The sequence below is a fragment of the Neoarius graeffei genome, chromosome 8 (assembly GCF_027579695.1).
Source record: "Neoarius graeffei isolate fNeoGra1 chromosome 8, fNeoGra1.pri, whole genome shotgun sequence".
Lineage (NCBI taxonomy): Eukaryota > Metazoa > Chordata > Actinopteri > Siluriformes > Ariidae > Neoarius > Neoarius graeffei.
In genome coordinates this window covers 14,519,090-14,537,730 of record NC_083576.1, presented here as the reverse complement: position 1 = coordinate 14,537,730, position 18,641 = coordinate 14,519,090, and the positions used below count along the sequence as shown (strand labels likewise).

At 41.4% G+C, this 18,641-nt stretch overlaps 1 protein-coding gene across 1 annotated transcript in view; it reads right to left on the bottom strand.

Annotated features, from left to right (window-relative positions):
- Positions 1-3,507: 3,507 nt before the first annotated feature.
- The window catches only part of spon2a (spondin 2a, extracellular matrix protein), a 29,983-nt gene continuing 14,849 nt past the window's right edge, over positions 3,508-18,641 (bottom strand). Inside the window, exons 4-6 of the mRNA XM_060926855.1 lie at positions 10,133-10,324; positions 7,345-7,519; positions 3,508-3,918 (exon numbers count right to left, since the gene is read on the bottom strand). Coding sequence (XP_060782838.1) covers positions 3,731-3,918; positions 7,345-7,519; positions 10,133-10,324 — 555 coding nt within the window. The 3' untranslated portion in view covers positions 3,508-3,730. The remainder of the gene's footprint in view (positions 3,919-7,344; positions 7,520-10,132; positions 10,325-18,641) is intronic.

The following is an 18,641-nucleotide window of genomic DNA, read 5'->3' as shown; positions in this document are numbered from 1 at the left end:
GACAATAATATTATACTTGATCATTTACAGTGGCATGCAAAAGTTTGGGCACCCTTGCTGAAAATGTCTGTTACTGTGAATAGTTAAGTGAGCAGATGAACTGATCACCAAAAGGCATAAGGGTAAAGACAAGACATTTCTTTAATATTTTCCGCAAGATTACATGTTTATTTCCATCATTTACAGGCGTAAAATACCAAAAAATGAAAAGGACCTGAAGCAAAAGTTTGGGCACCTGACATGGTCAGTACTTAGTAACACCGCCTTTGGCAAGTATCACAGCTTGTAAACACTTTTTGTAGCCAGATAATAATCTTTCAGTTCTTACCTGGGGGATTTTCGCACAGACGTCCTTGCAAAAGGCTTCCAGTTCTACAAGTTTCTTGGGCTGTCATGCATGCACTGCTCTTTTGAGATCTATCCACAGATTTTCAATGATGTTTAGGTCAGGGGACTGTGAGGGCCAGGGCAAAACCTTCAGCTTGTGCCTCTTGAGGTATTCCATTGTAGATTTTGAGGTGTGTTTTGGATCATCGTCTTGTAGGACCCATCCTCTTTTTAACTTCAACTTTTTTACAGATAGTGTGATGTTTGCTGGTATTTATTCGAATCCATGCTTCCCTCGACCAATGAAATGTGCCCTGTGCCACTGGCTGCAACACAACCCCAAAGCATGATCGATCCACACCCATGCTTCAGAGTTGGAGAGGTGTTCTTTTCCTGGAATTTGGCACCCTTTTTTCTCCAAACATACCTTTGCACATTGTGGCCAAAAAGTTCTATTTTTGATTTCGTCAGTCCACAGGACTTGTTTCCAAAATGCATCAGGCTTATTTAGATGTTCATTTGCAAACTTCAGACGCTGAATTTTGTGGCTAGGACACAGGAAAGGTTTTCTTCTGATGACTCTCTCATGAAGGTCATATTTGTTCAGGTGTCACTGCATAGTAGAACAGTGCACCACCACTCCAGGGTCTGCTAAATCTTTCTGAAGGTCTTTTGCAGTCAAACAGGGGTTTTTATTTGCCTTTCTAGCAATCCAATGAGCAGTTCTTTCAGAAAGTTTTCTTCATCTTCCAGACCTCACCTTGATCTCCACTCTTTCTGTTAACTGCCATTTATTAACAACATTGCAATCTGTGGAAACAGCTACCTGAAAACACTTTGCTACGTTCTTGTAGCCTTCTCCTGCTTTGTGAGCATCAATTATTTTATTATTCAGAATGCGAGGGAGTTGCTTAGAGGAGCCCATGGCTGTTGATTTTAGTGGCAAGTTTGAGGAGTCAGAGAATTTATACAGCTTTGAAATCTGCATCATCTGACCTTTCCTAACAAAGAATTTGAACAAGCCACAGCTCAATAAGCTAATTAAGGTCTGGAACCTTGGTAAAAGTTACCTGATAACTCAAATGTATTGGGGTGCCCAAACTTTTGCATGGTGTTCCTTTTCTTTTTTCAGTCTCCAATTGTACAAAAAAAATACACAAATCTTGCATAAAATGCTGAAAAAATGTCTCATCTTTACCTTTATGCCTTTTGGTGTTCAGTTCATCTTCTGCTCACTTAACTATTCACAGTAACAGACATTTTCAGCAAGGGTGCCCAAACTTTTGCATGCCACTGTATTTCTTGAGGAAAATGATGCAATATTACATATCTGTGAGTGGCAAAAGTATGTGAACCTCTAGGATTAGCAGTTAATTTGAAGGTGAAATTAGTCAGGTGTTTTCAATCAATGGGATGACAGTCAGGTGTGAGTGGGCACCCTGTTTTATTTAAAGAACAGGGATCTATCAAGGTCTGATCTTCACAACACGTTTGTGGAAGTGTATCATGGCACGAACAAAGGAGATTTCTGAGGACCTCAGAAAAAGCGTTGTTGATGCTCATCAGGCTGGAAAAGGTTACAAAACCATCTCTAAAGAGTTTGGACTCCACCAATCCACAGTCAGACAGATTGTGTACAAATGGAGGAAATTCAAGACCATTGTTACCATCTCCAGGAGTGGTCGACCAACAAAGATCACTCCAAGAGCAAGGCGTGTAATAGTCCGTGAGGTCACAAAGGACCCCAGGGTAACTACTAAGCAACTGAAGGCCTCTCTCACATTGGCTAATGTTCATGTTCATGAGTCCACCATCGGGAGAACACTGAACAACAATGTTGTGTATGGCAGGGTTGCAAGGAGAAAGCCACTGCTCTCCACAAAGAGCATTGCTGTTTGTCTGCAGTTTGCTAAAGATCACATGGACAAGCCAGAAGGCTATTGAAAAAATGTTTTGTGGATAGATGAGACCAAAATAGAACTTTTTGGTTTAAATGAGCAGCGTTATGTTTGGAGAAAGGAAAACACTGCATTCCAGCATAAGAACCTTATCCCATCCGTGAAATATGGTGGTGGTAGTATCATGGTTTGGGCCTGTTTTGCTGCATCTGGGCCAGGACGGCTTGCCATCATTGATGGAGCAATGAATTCTGAATTATACCAGCGAATTCTCAAGGAAAATGTCAGGACATCTGTCCATGAACTGAATCTCAAGAGAAGGTGGGTCATGCAGCAAGACAACGACCCTAAGCACACACGTCGTTCTACCAAAGAATGGTTAAAGAAGAATAAAGTTAATGTTTTGGAATGGCCAAGTCAAAGTCCTGACCTTAATCCAATCGAAATGTTGTGGAAGGACCTGAAGCGAGCAGTTCATGTGAGGAAACCCACCAACATCCCAGAGTTGAAGCTGTTCTGTATGGAGGAATGGGCTAAAATTCCTCCAAGTCGGTGTGCAGGACTGATCAACAGTTCCCGGAAATGTTTAGTTGCAGTTATTGCTGCACGAGGGGGGTCACACCAGATACTGAAAGCAAAGGTTCACATACTTTTGCCACTCACAGATATGTAATATTGGCTCATTTCCCTCAATAAATAAATTACCAAGTACAATATTTTTGTTTCATTTGTTTAACTGGGTTCTCTTTATCTACTTTTAGGACTTGTGAAAATCTGATGATGTTTTTGGTCATATTTATGCAGAAATATAGAAAATTCGAAAGGGTTCACAAACTTTCAAGCACCACTGTATGATCTGTAATGAACCCAGTAGTTCACACAGTCCTCGGTTTAAGGAAACAACTCCACATTTATTAAAAGGGGAACAGGATTAAATACATCATATGTATATACACACACAACTTTTCAAAGGTTGGGAACAAAACAATAATATAATAATAATATAAGATTATGTGACGGAGACTGTCAGCCCAAGAATGTTAAGGACTCATCTTAATTGGCCCAGTATAAGATTTCAGTCTTAGTGGGCTTATTTGAAGTGTACTAGCGGAGGGCACTGTGGGTCAATTCATTCCACAACTGTAGTACTTTTGTCTCAGTGCTGTTGCGAAATAATAATAATAAAAGAAAATATCCTATCCATTATATTTGACATTTTCAAAAACCATCTCTGTAATAATAATGTCTGGAAATTATGTGATTATTTGTTGATACAGTATTTAAAAAAAAAAAAGTGTCTCTTTGTAAGCTGAATGCAGGAACTGAATTCTTCCAGGCAGAACTGGTGTGCTATGCCACCATTCACTGTGACCTCTGACCTCTTTCAGCATTATATAGCACTGCCTTGCATCTCAAAGCAGCTCTGGATCTGGACAGTGTCAGAGAGAGAGAGAGAGAGAGAGAGAGGAAAAAAAAAAGAGTGTGTGTGTGCACTGAAACGGGAATCACTGCTGCACCAGGCAGTTGTGTGGCGTACACTCGGCCTGTTCCTCCAGTTCGGGGCAGGGGGTGCCGCTGTTAGCAGGTTTCAACAGGATGTAGCGGGTACGATGACGTACTCCTCCTCTGGAGCATGGCCCCAAACACAGCCCCCAGGACGACCACATGGAGACCTCACAGTCCAGCGGTGTCTCTGCAGCAACAACACCACAGTAGACATTGTCACAAAACAGCTTTACAGAAAACTTCATTTTAGATCCCTAATAAGTAAGCCAGATGCAAAAAAAAAAAAAAACCTCCCTGAGATGGCATGAAGGAGAAACCTTGAGAGGAACCTGGCTCAAAAAGAAACCCAGCTTTTTCTGAGTGACACTGGATAGTGAGATTATGAATCATTACTCTTCTACAAACTCATCTCATTATCTCTAGCCGCTTTATCCTTCTACAGGGTCGCAGGCAAGCTGGAGCCTATCCCAGCTGACTACGGGCGAAAGGCGGGGTACACCCTGGACAAGTCGCCAGGTCATCACAGGGCTGACATATAGACACAGACAACCATTCACACTCACATTCACACCTATGGTCAATTTAGAGTTACCAGTTAACCTAACCTGCATGTCTTTGGACTGTGGGGGAAACCGGAGCACCCGGAGGAAACCCACGCGGACACGGGGAGAACATGCAAACTCCACACAGAAAGGCCCTCGCCGGCCCCGGGGCTCGAACCCAGGACCTTCTTGCTGTGAGGCGACAGCGCTAACCACTACACCACCGTGCCGCCTCTTCTACAAACTGTATGCTGTAAAGTCAAATCATACTGTTTAGATAGAAATGTTCTGTATTAGCATCATAGTCTTTATGATTACAGCAGCAGTTTTTAGGTATACACTACTGTTCAAAAGTTTGGGGTCACTTTGAAATGTCCTTATTTTTGAAAGAAAAGCACTGTTCTTTTCAATGAAGATCACTTTAAACTAATCAGAAATCCACTCTATACATTGCTAATGTGGTAAATGACTATTCTAGCTGCAAATGTCTGGTTTTTGGTGCAATATCTCCATAGGTGTATAGAGGCCCATTTCCAGCAACTCTCACTCCAGTGTTCTAATGGTACAATGTGTTTGCTCATTGCCTCAGAAGGCTAATGGATGATTAGAAAATGCTTGTACAATCATGTTAGCACAGCTGAAAACAGTTGAGCTCTTTAGAGAAGCTATAAAACTGACCTTCCTTTGAGCAGATTGAGTTTCTGGAGCATCACATTTGTGGGGTCGATTAAATGCTCAAAATGGCCAGAAAAATGTCTTGACTAGATTTTCTATTCATTTTACAACTTATGGTGGTAAATAAAAGTGTGACTTTTCATGGAAAACACAAAATTGTCTGGGTGACCCCAAACTTTTGAACGGTAGTGTAAGTCTACAGTAAATAATATGAGATTATTTACTGAGGCAAGGGCTAAACAAACAAGGAATTAAAGACTGACAACAAAATGACCAACTGGAAAATGACAGCTGGTTTGTATTACAGTAGCCTCCCAATTCAAATTAAAACCCCATGGATTAAAAAAAAAATCCTGTGAGCTAAACAACAGGGTTTTAAACAAGCCAAACAACAGTCAAGACAATTCTGTTTGTGCTGACTCGACAGCTCGTCCAAACCCGCAAAACAAATTCCAAATGTTTGCTGTTGATTTTTTAAAGAACCATCATTGGAGGGGCAATTTTACACAATTGTTCACTTACCATAAATGTAAAGGTATTTTGGTGTATAAATATTGCTCGTTTTGAGATGAATGTTGCTAATAAGTCACAGCACCTAAAATCTTTTCTGTGATGAATTAACTCGCTTAACTGGAAGCTGCATTAAGCTGTGGATTCCTTTAACTGGTATGGTTTGGGTCGACTTGCAAATCCATACAACGTTCTTCTGGTGAAACAGTTCTTTCCTGATGGGAGTGGTCTCTTTCTGGATGACCCCGCCCCAATCCACAGGGCACATGGGGCACTGGATGTGGTTTGAAGTAAGGGTGTAATGAATGGATGATTTAGATAGATACACTGATTTAAAAGATGATGATTACATGGACTGACGCAACAATCATAAATCAATTCCTGTCAAAGGGGAAAAAAAGACAAAACTGGCGTGTAAGACATAATTCATATTTTTAAACTAATGTGTAAATAGGCTAGCGAGGTGATTTATCCAGAAGTCCGCTACTTAAAATAGCTCTTCACTCCATCATCGTCTTTTGTGAATTAAAGCTAGACGGCCTTTCGATTTCATAAAACCGGTGAAATTTAGTTCCCTCTGAAATTCGGTCATTGTGATGTATGTTTATTTCTGTAATATCTCAAAAAAAAAAAAAATAAGGCCATTCTGTGGCTGGGAAGTTATTTAATTTGAGGGGATTCCGAGCAAATAATGTGCATGAAAATCACTCACTTCTCGCAGTTAAGCAGACAGAGGAAGTCCGGTGTGTGCATGCGCACCTTCTTTTTCTTTTGGGTTTTACAGCAGCTGGCATCAGGGGCGGCACGGTGGTGTAGTGGTTAGCGCTGTCGCCTCACAGCAAGAAGGTCCGGGTTCGAGCCCCGTGGCCGGCGAGGGCCTTTCTGTGCGGAGTTTGCATGTTCTCCCCGTGTCCGCGTGGGTTTCCTCCGGGTGCTCCGGTTTCCCCCACAGTCCAAAGACATGCAGGTTAGGTTAACTGGTGACTCTAAATTGACCGTAGGTGTGAATGGTTGTCTGTGTCTGTGTCGGCCCTGTGATGACCTGGCGACTTGTCCAGGGTGTACCCTGCCTTTCGCCCGTAGTCAGCTGGGATAGGCTCCAGCTTGCCTGCGACCCTGTAGAACAGGATAAAGCGGCTAGAGATAATGAGATGAGATTTTCGGCGCGTGCTTTGCGCACGCATCACGGACCTCAGTGATTTTAAAATGCTGGCTACGGCCCTGACTGACAGTTCCATCATTTTGTCGCTAAACAAACAGCTGATCACACCGAGGTGCTCGCTGACCGCCGATATTTATTAGTTTGTCCTGCGTTTCCTTTCCTTTGCAACATAAGGTCTTTTCTTCTCGTTTTCCGTTACTGTAGTCAGTCTTTCACGATTCATTTGCACACTCAAGTCCTCCATTTTTCTCTCCTATTTCAAATTTGTATCCCACAATGCCATGCACGAACAGAGAAAGCCCATCACGTAATGCATGATGTAGTATCTTGAATTGGGTCATGGTGAAGCAGGAAAAAAATAGCAGAGAATTTAGGGCCATATGGCTCTAAACTCATTAATTGTTCTATTTTTAAAAAACTAATAAAATTGGAACTCCATGATTCAAATTCAGTAGCTTTCAGTCCACTAAACAAAAGTAATTGGGTTTCAGGGAAAATCATTTTTATGACCTACACTTGAAAAAAATCTGAAAAGGCAGTCTACCTTCAAAGGCAGACCTATCCCAGATTAAGAACAAAATTGGTCACATATTGAATTACCGTATATTATCCTGTCGAAGATTCATACCATACCATAGCGATGGTATTGTTAAACAGGTTGATGCTACACTGCCATTGTAGCTCTAGTGAAAAACTAGAAAATGTCAAACACCAAATATTGTACCTGTAAATTGTGGGGTTTTGCTGAGTTGAGGCAGGATGTGATTGGACACATGGTTGTGCTGACGGTCAGGTAAACGAGGTTGTCTCTTCAGCCAGATGGTGGCGAGTGGCGGGAGCTCAGGCAGCCGTGGGTAGTAGAAGGAGTTTGCGGGATGATTTGGTTTCTGAGATGTGATCTGCATGTTGATAAGAAGCAACAAAAACATGTTATGAGGATGTAAAAAGTATGAGTGAACAGTTATTTTTAATCATTCATTCAGTCACTTCTTTATCCTGGTCAGGGTAGTGGTGGATTCTTGGCCTATCCTGGAAATACTAGTGTGAGGTGGGATTACCTCACAGTAAGGCATAGCACATACACACCTAGGGGCAATTTAGAGTCATTAATTCACCTACGGTACAGGCCTATTTTTCATAGGCATGAGCAAACCAGAGAAGCCATATGTGCAAAGATATAAAAGTCTGGCTTGTCCTTTAAGGATTTAAATCTACATCTGGATGCCTATAAAGCTGATTTGTGACCATATACACTCACCGACCACTTTAATAGGAACTTGTTTTTGATTCCAAGATTCCTGTTCTTGGCTAGCAGGAGTGGAACCCAATGTGGTCTTCTGCTGTTGCATGCTGAGATGCTTTTCTGCTCAGCACGGTTGTAAAGAGTGATTATACGAGTTGCTATATCCATCCTGGCAGCTTGAACCAATCTGGCCATTTTCCTCTGACCTCTCTTAGCAAGATGTTTGTTTCCACCCACAGAACTGTCGCTCACTCAATGTTTTTTGTTTTTCGCACCATTCTGTGTAAACTCTCGAGAGAGTTGTGTGTGAAAACCCCAGGAGATCAGCAGCTTCTGAAATACTCAAACCAGTCCATCTGGCTCAAACCAACACCCATGCCACAGTGAAAGTCACACTTTGAAATCACAATCTTTCCCATTCTGATGTTCGAAGTGAACATTAACTGAAGCTCTTGATTTGTATCTGCATGATTTTATGCATCGTGCTGCTGTCAAGGGATCGGCTGATTAGAGAACTGCATCAAACAGCAGGAGGATGGGTGTTTCTAATAAAGTGGCCAGTGAGTGTATAGTGTTAAAAATTCTCTGGAAATAAATATAAGTACCATATATTAATATAGAGTCTTTGGCATATGGTAGATAGTGTATATTGTAGTGTCAGTTATGGAATAAGGAAATATATAAGCTACAGTGCAGTCTGGGATGACTCCAATATGCAGCATGTTTTGCAAGACTGTTCCTGGACAATTCAGTTTGCTCAATAAAGCACTGGCTTATATTTAACAGTTATTCCACGAAATCAAATCGTACATGAGCTGTCATACAAGCCATGTATGACGAGATTGAGTGGAATAGCTTATTTTATTTTTTTCACGGTCCGGTTTCCATCAAATCCTGCGCTCTGATTGGCTGGCGAGCGGGTCTGTATCCTATGGTACGGACCCCAGTTACGGACCTCTGGCGACTCGCTCGTTCACAACAACAAACATAGTAGCATTTTTTGTCAACATTTATCTTTTTTTTTTATAAGATTATCAAAAATCTTATCAATTTTTGCAAGCATTTCTCAGGAGAATAGCATTAATTTTACATCATGGATAGCGATAACGACAGTGTTCACAGCAAAAGCAAGTTTTACTACCCTGAGGAAGAAGAAATAAAAGAAAACATTTCAGGAGAAAGCTAAAAACCTCTAACTGTTGCGAACGCCGAGCAAAAACATGGCCGAATCCTGAATGACTCAGTTTTGTATAAATAGGGGACTACATAGGCAGCAAAATGTAGTTTTTTTCCTGCCATGGAAGTGCGCTTGGAAGCAATTTGCATTACAGCCGTGAATGAGGATTCAAAATGGCGGCTTGCCTCGGCTCAGTTTTCTCTTTCGGGCGCTCTCGTTTTCTGTTAGAATTTGGTAACGAAAAAAAAAAAATTATTTACCAGCTTAAGGTCGGTCCGTATGGTGAAATACCGTGACCTTGGCCTTGAATACTGACCTCGGCCCAGAGGGCCTCAGTCAGTACTTTCAAGACCTCGGTCACGGTATTTCACCATACGGACCTCCCAGCTGGTAAATAACACATATATATATATATATATATATATATATATATATATATATATATATATATATATATCCACATTCACTGGACTTTGAGAAACAGAGCATTTTTTTTTTTTTTTGCAAAATCGAAAAATAAAAGCTTTATACAAAACATCCGACAAAATAATTTCCGCTTAGAATGTAAACACACCAGCGAAACGATAGGAGCAATTTGTGAAAAATACTAAAATAATTCTTGAAAGAAAAAAAGATGCGTTCTTACCATCAAATTCTTTTATTCCATATTTTGTTGCTTTTTTTGGGGTTTTGTTTTTGAGTAGACTTTTTATTTCATCCTCGGTTGGTTCAGTAACACACTCTGCCATTTTGTTTTTCTCTACTCATGGTATATGAGCTGATAGCCTAGTAGTAGAGTAGCCAATCAGAGCATGTGATTGGTCATATCCAGTGAATGTAGATAGAATAATTATACTTATACCAGGGTGTTGTTTAAAAAGAAGGCTTGGTTTTATCACTTTGTGCAACAATTGCACTGTAAAATACCATTTCTGGATTTTGAACACTGTGCGCTCCCATTTGAAACTAAAAGACACCATAATTTCCCTATGTTTTAGCTATAGCCTTAACCGGTGTAATTAATATATCAGGCTTAAGATGATGCAGCATGTTTTTCTCAGTGTAGTGTCCTAGCTTGAGTGACCGTCTCACCATTGTGATGTTCTCAGGGGGCATCGTGGGAAAATTGGGTGAAGAGAAAGTGAAACCGCTGTCTGTCCCGGCATCGAACGGGTGGAGGTCGAAAGTCATTTCCTCTTTCCATTGCCCCGCTTCACACAGGTTTAAGCTGTCCACCCCCACAAACCAATCAGGGCTGGGAATCACTTTCACCATCAAGGAGAGCTGTGTGAGAGAGTGCAATATGATCAGACACACACACACACACGCACGGACAATACAGCTTTCCTTCTGGCAATATACTTTCCGTCCTGAATATGCCCTGCAATGTTAGAGCAATTGACTTCATAATTCACATCTGAAACATCTCTTTAAGGCCATTCCCAATAGTTTCCAGTCATTCCTGTGTTTGACTGGGTTTTTTTTCCTTTACATAGCAATTAATGTTTCCTCTTGGGTTATGACCTAATGCAGGAAAAGCCCTCGGTCAGAACACATGCACAGACTCTTTATATCACTTATTTACACATGGTCCTTAGTGACAGGTCTATTTGAAGATTAAAGCAAAAATTGTTATACAGAAAAAAAAAGTTCTTGAGGGGATCATGGTGCATAGATTGCAGCCAAATGGACAGACATTACTGCTGAATACTGGCACCAGTACTGAAATTAAAGCATTATTAACTCATGAGGTAGCTGAGGTTACTCCGAGGCCACAATCAGGCATCAAATCAAAACCCATAACCTCTGTTATTATTCAAGTTTGGTCTTAAATACCAATTAGATTACTTACATTAGAAAAAGCATTAGAATGAAACCGATCTTTCATTTGGCGGTTGTTAATGACGCACACACCAGAGCACAATTTCAACTTTTTTGATCGATGGATCTCAGCTGAGGAGCAGTCCGTCTGGAGTCAGACTTGTTTTACACTTCCTTCTCCTTTACATCTTCTCTCTCCCATCCTTCATCTCCTCTTTTTCTAGTGCTGTGGCTTTTCCAGGAATGTATCCTGCTATAACAGTTTAGCTGGCATTTAAAGCCAGTGTGGTTACTTCTGTCTGCAGCACAGTTCAGATGATGGACATTGGTCTGAAGCATGGAGATGTACACACACACACACACACACACACACACACACACACACACACACACACACACACTGTTCTTCTTCCAATTCCTCATCAGAAATGTTGAACAAACACTCTAACCATCAGATCAACCCCTAATTCACCATTACTGAGGATTACCATATTTTCACATCACACAGCTCCTGCGTATAAATATTTACCAGCTGAGATTTTTTTAATGTGCTCATTCATCTTAAGTATTTGTGTAATTGTGGCTCATGGGGCGCTCTAAACTAAATCCATCAATTGATATTCCAGCCCTCACCCTGCCATTATGTGGTTGGCCAAGTAAAAGCCAGTCCAGTCGTAGATGATGATCTAATATGAGCCTTGCATCCGTAATGCACTTCCCTCTGGAGACAGTGATACTGTGTGAGTACGGTAGGTAAGACAGCATGGTCAGCTGATATAAATCAACTAGCAGGGTCTTTCAAGTCTTGCAAAGATAAAATGGCATCAACACAGTATTAGGTTTCATTTTTTGGCCTTTTGTGGAATCAAGCACAACAGCACCACCAATGGGAAGAAAAATACACAGAATGGGATAAAGAAGAAAGAAGAAGAAGAAACCTTTGTTCGTCACATGCACACTTCAAGCACAGTGAAATTTATCCTCTGCATTTAACCCATCTGAAGCAGTGAACACATGCACACACTCAGAGCAGTGGGCAGCCACACCAGAGCGCCCAGGGAGCAGTCAGGGGTTCAGTACCTTGCTCAAGGGCACCTCAGCCCAAGGCCGCCCCATGTTAACCTAACTGCATGTCTTTGGATTGTGGGGGAAAACGGAGCACCCAGAGGAAACCCACGCAGACACGGGGAGAACATGCAAACTCCACACAGAAAGGCCCTCGCCGGCCGCTGGGTTTGAACCTGGAACCTTCTTGCTGTGAGGCGACCGTGCTAACCATTACACCACCGTGCAGCAAGCCTAGGGCTGATTTCTTTCTAGCCCAGACTGTATATTCAAGCAGCCCATCAGTGACTGTTATATTGGGTGATTACACAGTGTAAAACACTTGTGTTGGAGATTTGATCTCCAGTTGGGATATTTTTCACCCCACTTTGCTGACACATCAGAATCAGAAACAGCTTTATTGGACAAAGAGTGCTTCCGGTACTTACGTTGACTGCAACACAGAATTGGATATGACACATAAGACAGTTATTTTGAAGCCTTCTTTTGTCTGATTTGGTGTTTGAACCAAATTAGACAGTTATTGAAGTGCACAGAACTCAGCGATGGCTGAGTAGTACTGTATCAGCAGCTCCTGTAGCAGGTGGAATTTCCTCAGCTGGCAGAGGAAGTACATCATCTGCTGGCCCTCTTCCACTATGGAGTCAAGGTAGGCCTCCCACTTCAGGTCCTGCGAGACTGTAGAGCCCAGGAATCTGAATGACTCCATGGCTGATACTGGGCTGTTGTGTAGGGGGCCATTGTCAACGGTCAACTCTACTGTTTTGAGCATGTTCAGCTCCAGGTTGTTTTGACTGCACCAGACAGCCAACCGTTCAACCTCATCTCTGTAAGCAGACTTGTCACCATTCTGGATGACGCGAATGACTGTCGTATCATCTGCAAATTTCAGGAGTTTGGCAGAAGGGTCTAAAGTGATACCGCCATTTGTACACAAGGAGAAAAGCAATGGGGAGAGCAGACATCCCTGGGAGGCAGGTATTGGATGTGAATTTTCCCAACCTCACTTGCTGCTGTCAGGAAGCTGGTGTTCCACTGAGAGGTGGAGGTGAGCACAACGAGCTGGATCAGTTTAGTCTGGTGGAGATCTGGGATGGGTGTTAAACACCAAGCTGAAGTCCACAAAAAGGATCCTTGCATAGGTCCCTTACTGGTCTAGGTGTTGGAGAATATAATGCAGTCCCGTGTTGATTGCATCATCCACTGACATGTTTCCGCAACAGGCAAACTGAAGGAGGTCTAGCAAGAGGTGAGTGATGTCCTTCAGGTGCGTCAGCACCAATCTCTCAAAGGACTTCATGATCACAGATGATAAGGAGACAGAACTGTAGCATTTTAGTACTGTTTTTTGGGATGGGGATGATGATAATGGTAGAGCGTTTGAAGCAGGAAGGTACTTCACACTGCTCCAGTGATCTGTTTAAGATCTGTGTGAAGACAGAGCCAACTGGTGAGCACAGGTTCTCATACAGGAGGGTGAGACAGCATCTTGGCCTGGTGCTTACCTGGATTTTTGTTACAGGAAGACCTGATGAACATCTTCCTCACAGCTCCCAAGTACGGTCAGGGCAGATATTGTTGGATGTGTGGAGAGATTTTTGGAGTGGGTATGGGGTGTAGGACTTGGTGTGTCAAATCTACAACAGAACATGTTCAGGTCATCAGCCAGCTGTTGACTGTCCACAGAGTGAAGGAGGGTGGCCTGTAGTTGGCAATGTCTTTCAAGCCCTTCCACACTGTCACAGGGTCAATAGCCAAGACCTCGTTTCTCAGCTTTTCAGAGAAGCTCCTCTTTGCAGCTCTAATCTCCTTTGTCAATGTGTTTCTGGCCTGATTATACAGGATTTCATCCACACTTCTTTAGCTCATCAAAGATGTCCAGGTTTTCCTGTGATCCATGTTTTTTTTGTTGTTGTTGTATATTAACAGGTCTTGGTGGGTATTCACATCCTGTATCCTCACAAAAACTGATTAGTTCATTGAGGTTTGTAGCTGCAGTTTCAACATCATCAACTGTGAGCTAGCGCTCACTTGCGTATACCCCCGCTCTCGCTTATATCAGAATGCAAGCAATCGAAGGAATAGGACACTTATTATGAATGTTGACTTCAACAAATAATTAACCCTGAAACAAGTAAGTAAAGAGCAGTATTCTCCCCAGGGATTTCAAATAGCATCCTGGTAAACTAGCATTTTGCTTCTTGAAATAGTGCCAAAATCCACCCTATATGTTTCATAAATACATTCAGTTGGTAAACAAGAAGTCGATGTGCGACAGACCTGAAAACGGTATACACGGTATAGAACCCCAAGCTGAAGCTTGGTACCAAATATCAAGCAGTTGTGATTTGTAATTGCTGAGAAAAATGTTATGAAAATGTTGTAAATCCACAGTATATGTTTCGTAAATACATTCAGTCGGTAAACAGGAAGTCGATGTGGGACAGACCTGAAAACGGTATACATGGTATAGAACCCCAAGCTGAAGTTTGGTACCAAGTGGTTATGATTTGTAGTTGCTGAGAAAAAGGGTGTTTCAGATGGATGGAAATACAGACAGACGGAGGTAAACCAGTATACCCCTCTTCCTTCGGAGCAGGGGTATAATAACAATCCAGTCAGTGCAGTTGAAGCAGCTTCTGCAGTAGACCACCTCTTAATCCTAACAACAGGCTTAGCAGAGTTTAGATCATAATACATCATCAGCAGTGATGAGGAGAATCAATTGTTGTGGGTGTAATGAACGTAAATGAGGCAGATTATTTACTCCATCATCCTTTTTTCCCTGAAATGGCTTTAGAGAAAAATATAAAGGTAGATTGAGCATACACTGTCCAATCAAAGTACAAATTACACAAAAGGTCCATAAGTTTACTGGGAGGTTTTTTTTTTCGAAGAAAATGGATGCAGCATTTTTGATATTTGGAGGAAACACATCTTGAAACCAGTAGAGCATTACAGACTTGAAACAATTAACGAAATTGAAATCAGCTGTAAACTGTGTGTGTGTGTGTGTGTGTGTGTGTGTGTGTGTGTGATTGTTCTACATCATTCTTATGCTCTTCATTGTCGTGCCATTGATAGATGAGATTTTAGCCTCTCATCTACAGTAATATTACAACCAGCAATCAGTGTTCAAATTTATGGAGCAGTCAGGTCTCCATGCTAACGCTGCACTGAGCTGACTGTTATGTCCTCAGTGACCCGGTCTTTTGAATTCCTCTAAGTATACAGTAAAACGGAGTTACGATCTTCTGTGTTCTCAATAAGCAGCTATGAAGCGCCAACTGCCAAGTGTGTTGAATGACACATTCCTGCGTGCAGCGTGGGTAGTACTGCTGAGGTTGAGAGCTGGATGGACAAAGCACAGCTCAAGTGGACTCAACAGGTGTGTGTGAGACCAAGGCGTTGTTAGTTTCTACTCATTTGTCTCCAGAATAGCTTCCCAACATATACCCACCCCCACCCACAGATGGGTCTTCCACGTCCAGGGCCACCCTAAACTTCCCAGTAGGTCTAAAAGCAGTAGTTATCCCACCACCAGGTCACGTGACCTGTCTGTCACATAAAACCCACTAGCAATGCCAGGCATGACCCAAAGAGAAATAGTGTCCCTTTTTTTGGTGGTCCCCTGTGCTATTTAGAAATCATGCCCCAGTAATAAAGATATGCAGGTCACCAATTCCTGTCATCCTTGTTTTAGCCCCGTGTCCAAACATCCCTTCAAGTAATGACCAGTCAGTAGCCAGGAGTCCCTGGAAAGCCAGAATCAAGGGAAAATAAACAACAGAGATCAATCTGAACAAGAAATTTCTCTCATTCTCCAGTTGCGAGACAGGTCAAAGAGACTGCAGTGGAAGGCATAAGGCAAGAGAAAGGTTGTGGTTTGGAGGGTCTATAATCCAGCTCTGGTTCTCCGAGTCGTTATTGGAGCTATAGAGACATACCCTGGGTTTTGACCTCACTAGGGGCAAGTTTGTGTATTCTTGAGTTTAGCTTATGGTTCCAACACTGATCTGATCTGTTGTTTTAACGGACTATTTAATAATGCATTCTTAGAAAAAGGGTTCCTCCAGTGTCTGACGTTCTACTTGGAACCTTTCCTGCACATGAAACCTCTGTTGTTGGGTTCTACATAGAAACTTTAAGACCCAATGAAAACAAATCAGAAATAACTATCTTTTAGTCCACCAAAATCCATCCCTATTTTTCATTAACATCTTGGATCCCTGTCGGCAAATACCAAACCTGCTGCTAGAAACCTTGGTGTAATGTACAACAATAACCTTTCATTTGAAAAACAGATTAGTAAAGTTGAGCAATCGTGTTTTTATCAATTACATAACGTCTCAAAAATCAGATCTCTTCTCTCTTGGTCTGATCTCCATGAAGGTCATTCCTGCTTTTATTTCATCAAGGCTAGATTTGTGCAAATCTTCGTACTCAGGGTTAAGCCAGTAAAAGCTCACATCATCAGTTGGTACAAACCACAGCTGATAGACTTTTAACAAGACAAGATTACATACTGTAAAGCTCTCTTTCAGCCTCTTGTCACTGGCGACCAGTAAGTATTAGAAATGATTTTAAGATTTTATGGATCACTTTTAAAGCACTTCATGGTTTAACTCCCAACTACATTACTGAATTTCTGCTCTCTGCTTCTGTTGATTTTATTCGCCTCGGTCTCGAAATGTTTTAATCCTTGTAAAGCGCTTTGTAACTTTGTTTTGAAAAGTCCTATATAATTAACAATTATTCACTGAGCCTGAGGTAGATAATTGTTTTAGTATAAATACACAGGTGATTATTTAAAAAAAAAATGTTAAATCATATTTAAAAAAATTATTCATTTCAAACTTCAAAAACGGCATGCCAATGCAATAAAGGCACAGCACAGACTTGTCACTTATCGACACCGAGTCACATAAAATACTTTGTTTTGAAATAAATCACAATCCCACCTTACCTTTGAATAGTTTTAGACCAAACTTTGTAGCATTTTTAGTGCTTTTAGGAACAGCATTTTCTTTCATACTTCCTAATTCTTCCTCACTTATGGTGACGAAGCGAACTGACCGCCATTTTGCCGAGTCGTTCGAGATGATTATCGAGAAATAGTCCGAATCTCTCAACCTATCAGCATGTGTGATTTTTCTATAATCACCTGTGTATTTATCCTCAATAAAATTACTATAATTAATGTTGTCACTGTTGGGTTTTGTCCAGTAATAGAGGGATACTTGAATTTCCCTCTGGGATTAATAAAGTATCTATCTATCTATCTATCTATCTATCTATCTATCTATCTATCTATCTATCTATCTATCTATCTATCTATCTATCTATCTATCTATGTATGTATGCTTGGCATGCTTGCAACTGGAACAGGCTGGTCTGATTGCTACTTGTTCTTGAAACTGGTGCAGATTCAGAGATGTCCACAAGGGCCAGAGACCGGCGGTTTTCTCCGCCTACACAGACAGTCTGCACCGGCTACTCAATCCCAGAAAAAAATACAAACTTGCCTTTCAACGTTCAAGCGATTTAAATCGTCTCCACTGCCCATAATTTGCTGCAAATCCAATTATTTCACCGCGTAATTTTCTTCAATTCAGGTCTAGCATGACCAGAAGCGACGCCATATTTGTTGATCGATTCCTGCGCTGAGCCGGACCATGTGACCACGCCATAGCGTATGTAGCTATGTTACAGAGCCAGGCAGCGTACTACAGAGGGTAACTGAGAAAGCCAAGCGCACACACATCTGGAGAGAAATTTCATATATATTTTGCAAGTATTTTACAGGAAAATGGTTAGTAATTTATTAGCTAAGAGTGCACAAGAAGGCATGTAAATTTTATTGTCTGGAAGGGCATGCCCTCAGACCCAGGCGCACAAATTCCAAAGCCGCCTACTACTTTTTTTTTTTTTTTAGCTGGCAACTTCAGATTTTCTGGAGAACCCTGAGACTGTTCTGATTGCTCCTTGTTTTGGTTTGTTAAATCCTTGAGATTTATCTTCGCTCGCACACTCTGCTCTCTGCTAAATGAAGGTGATGTTGACCAGTAATGTCTTTCTTCTTTTTATAAGCTTGTGATCTTGACGGGTGACGTAATGGTACATAATGTCTCTCTTCTTTCATACAGTAGTGTAGTCTAAACCAGTGATGTAATGCTTCATCACCCATTTACATTATACATAGATAACTTAGCTTCGTCAATTAAATCATCCTCCTCCAATCACGGAGCTAGAACACACTCGTGAATGTGAATATATACTCATGTTTGTCCGACAGTAAACCGAGAAACATCTTGGAGCAGCTGTATCTCTGTCAGTGACTATTTGCTCCCCGATCGATCCGTGAGGCAGAATCTCTTCGGTGGCAGAGCTCCACATTCCTCCCTCATACTTTGTCAATTCAACCTCCTTCGGTACAGACAGATCAAAACCCAACATAGAGCAATACATTAAAAGTGCTTCTGGTTACATAGGCCAACTACAACTACAGTGTAAATGCTAATTCATCATTTTGAAAAAGTAGCCCTATCTCTGAGCGAGCAAATTATACTGGTTTAGATCTTAATTTCTAAATATGTTTGAATGAACAATTCGTGAAAGCGTTCTACAAAAGTTTGTATTTCACATAAATGTTCACTGACAGAATTCAGTACCTTCCCTAAGACTTGCTTTATAAGTGTCTTTCCTTTAAATGGCT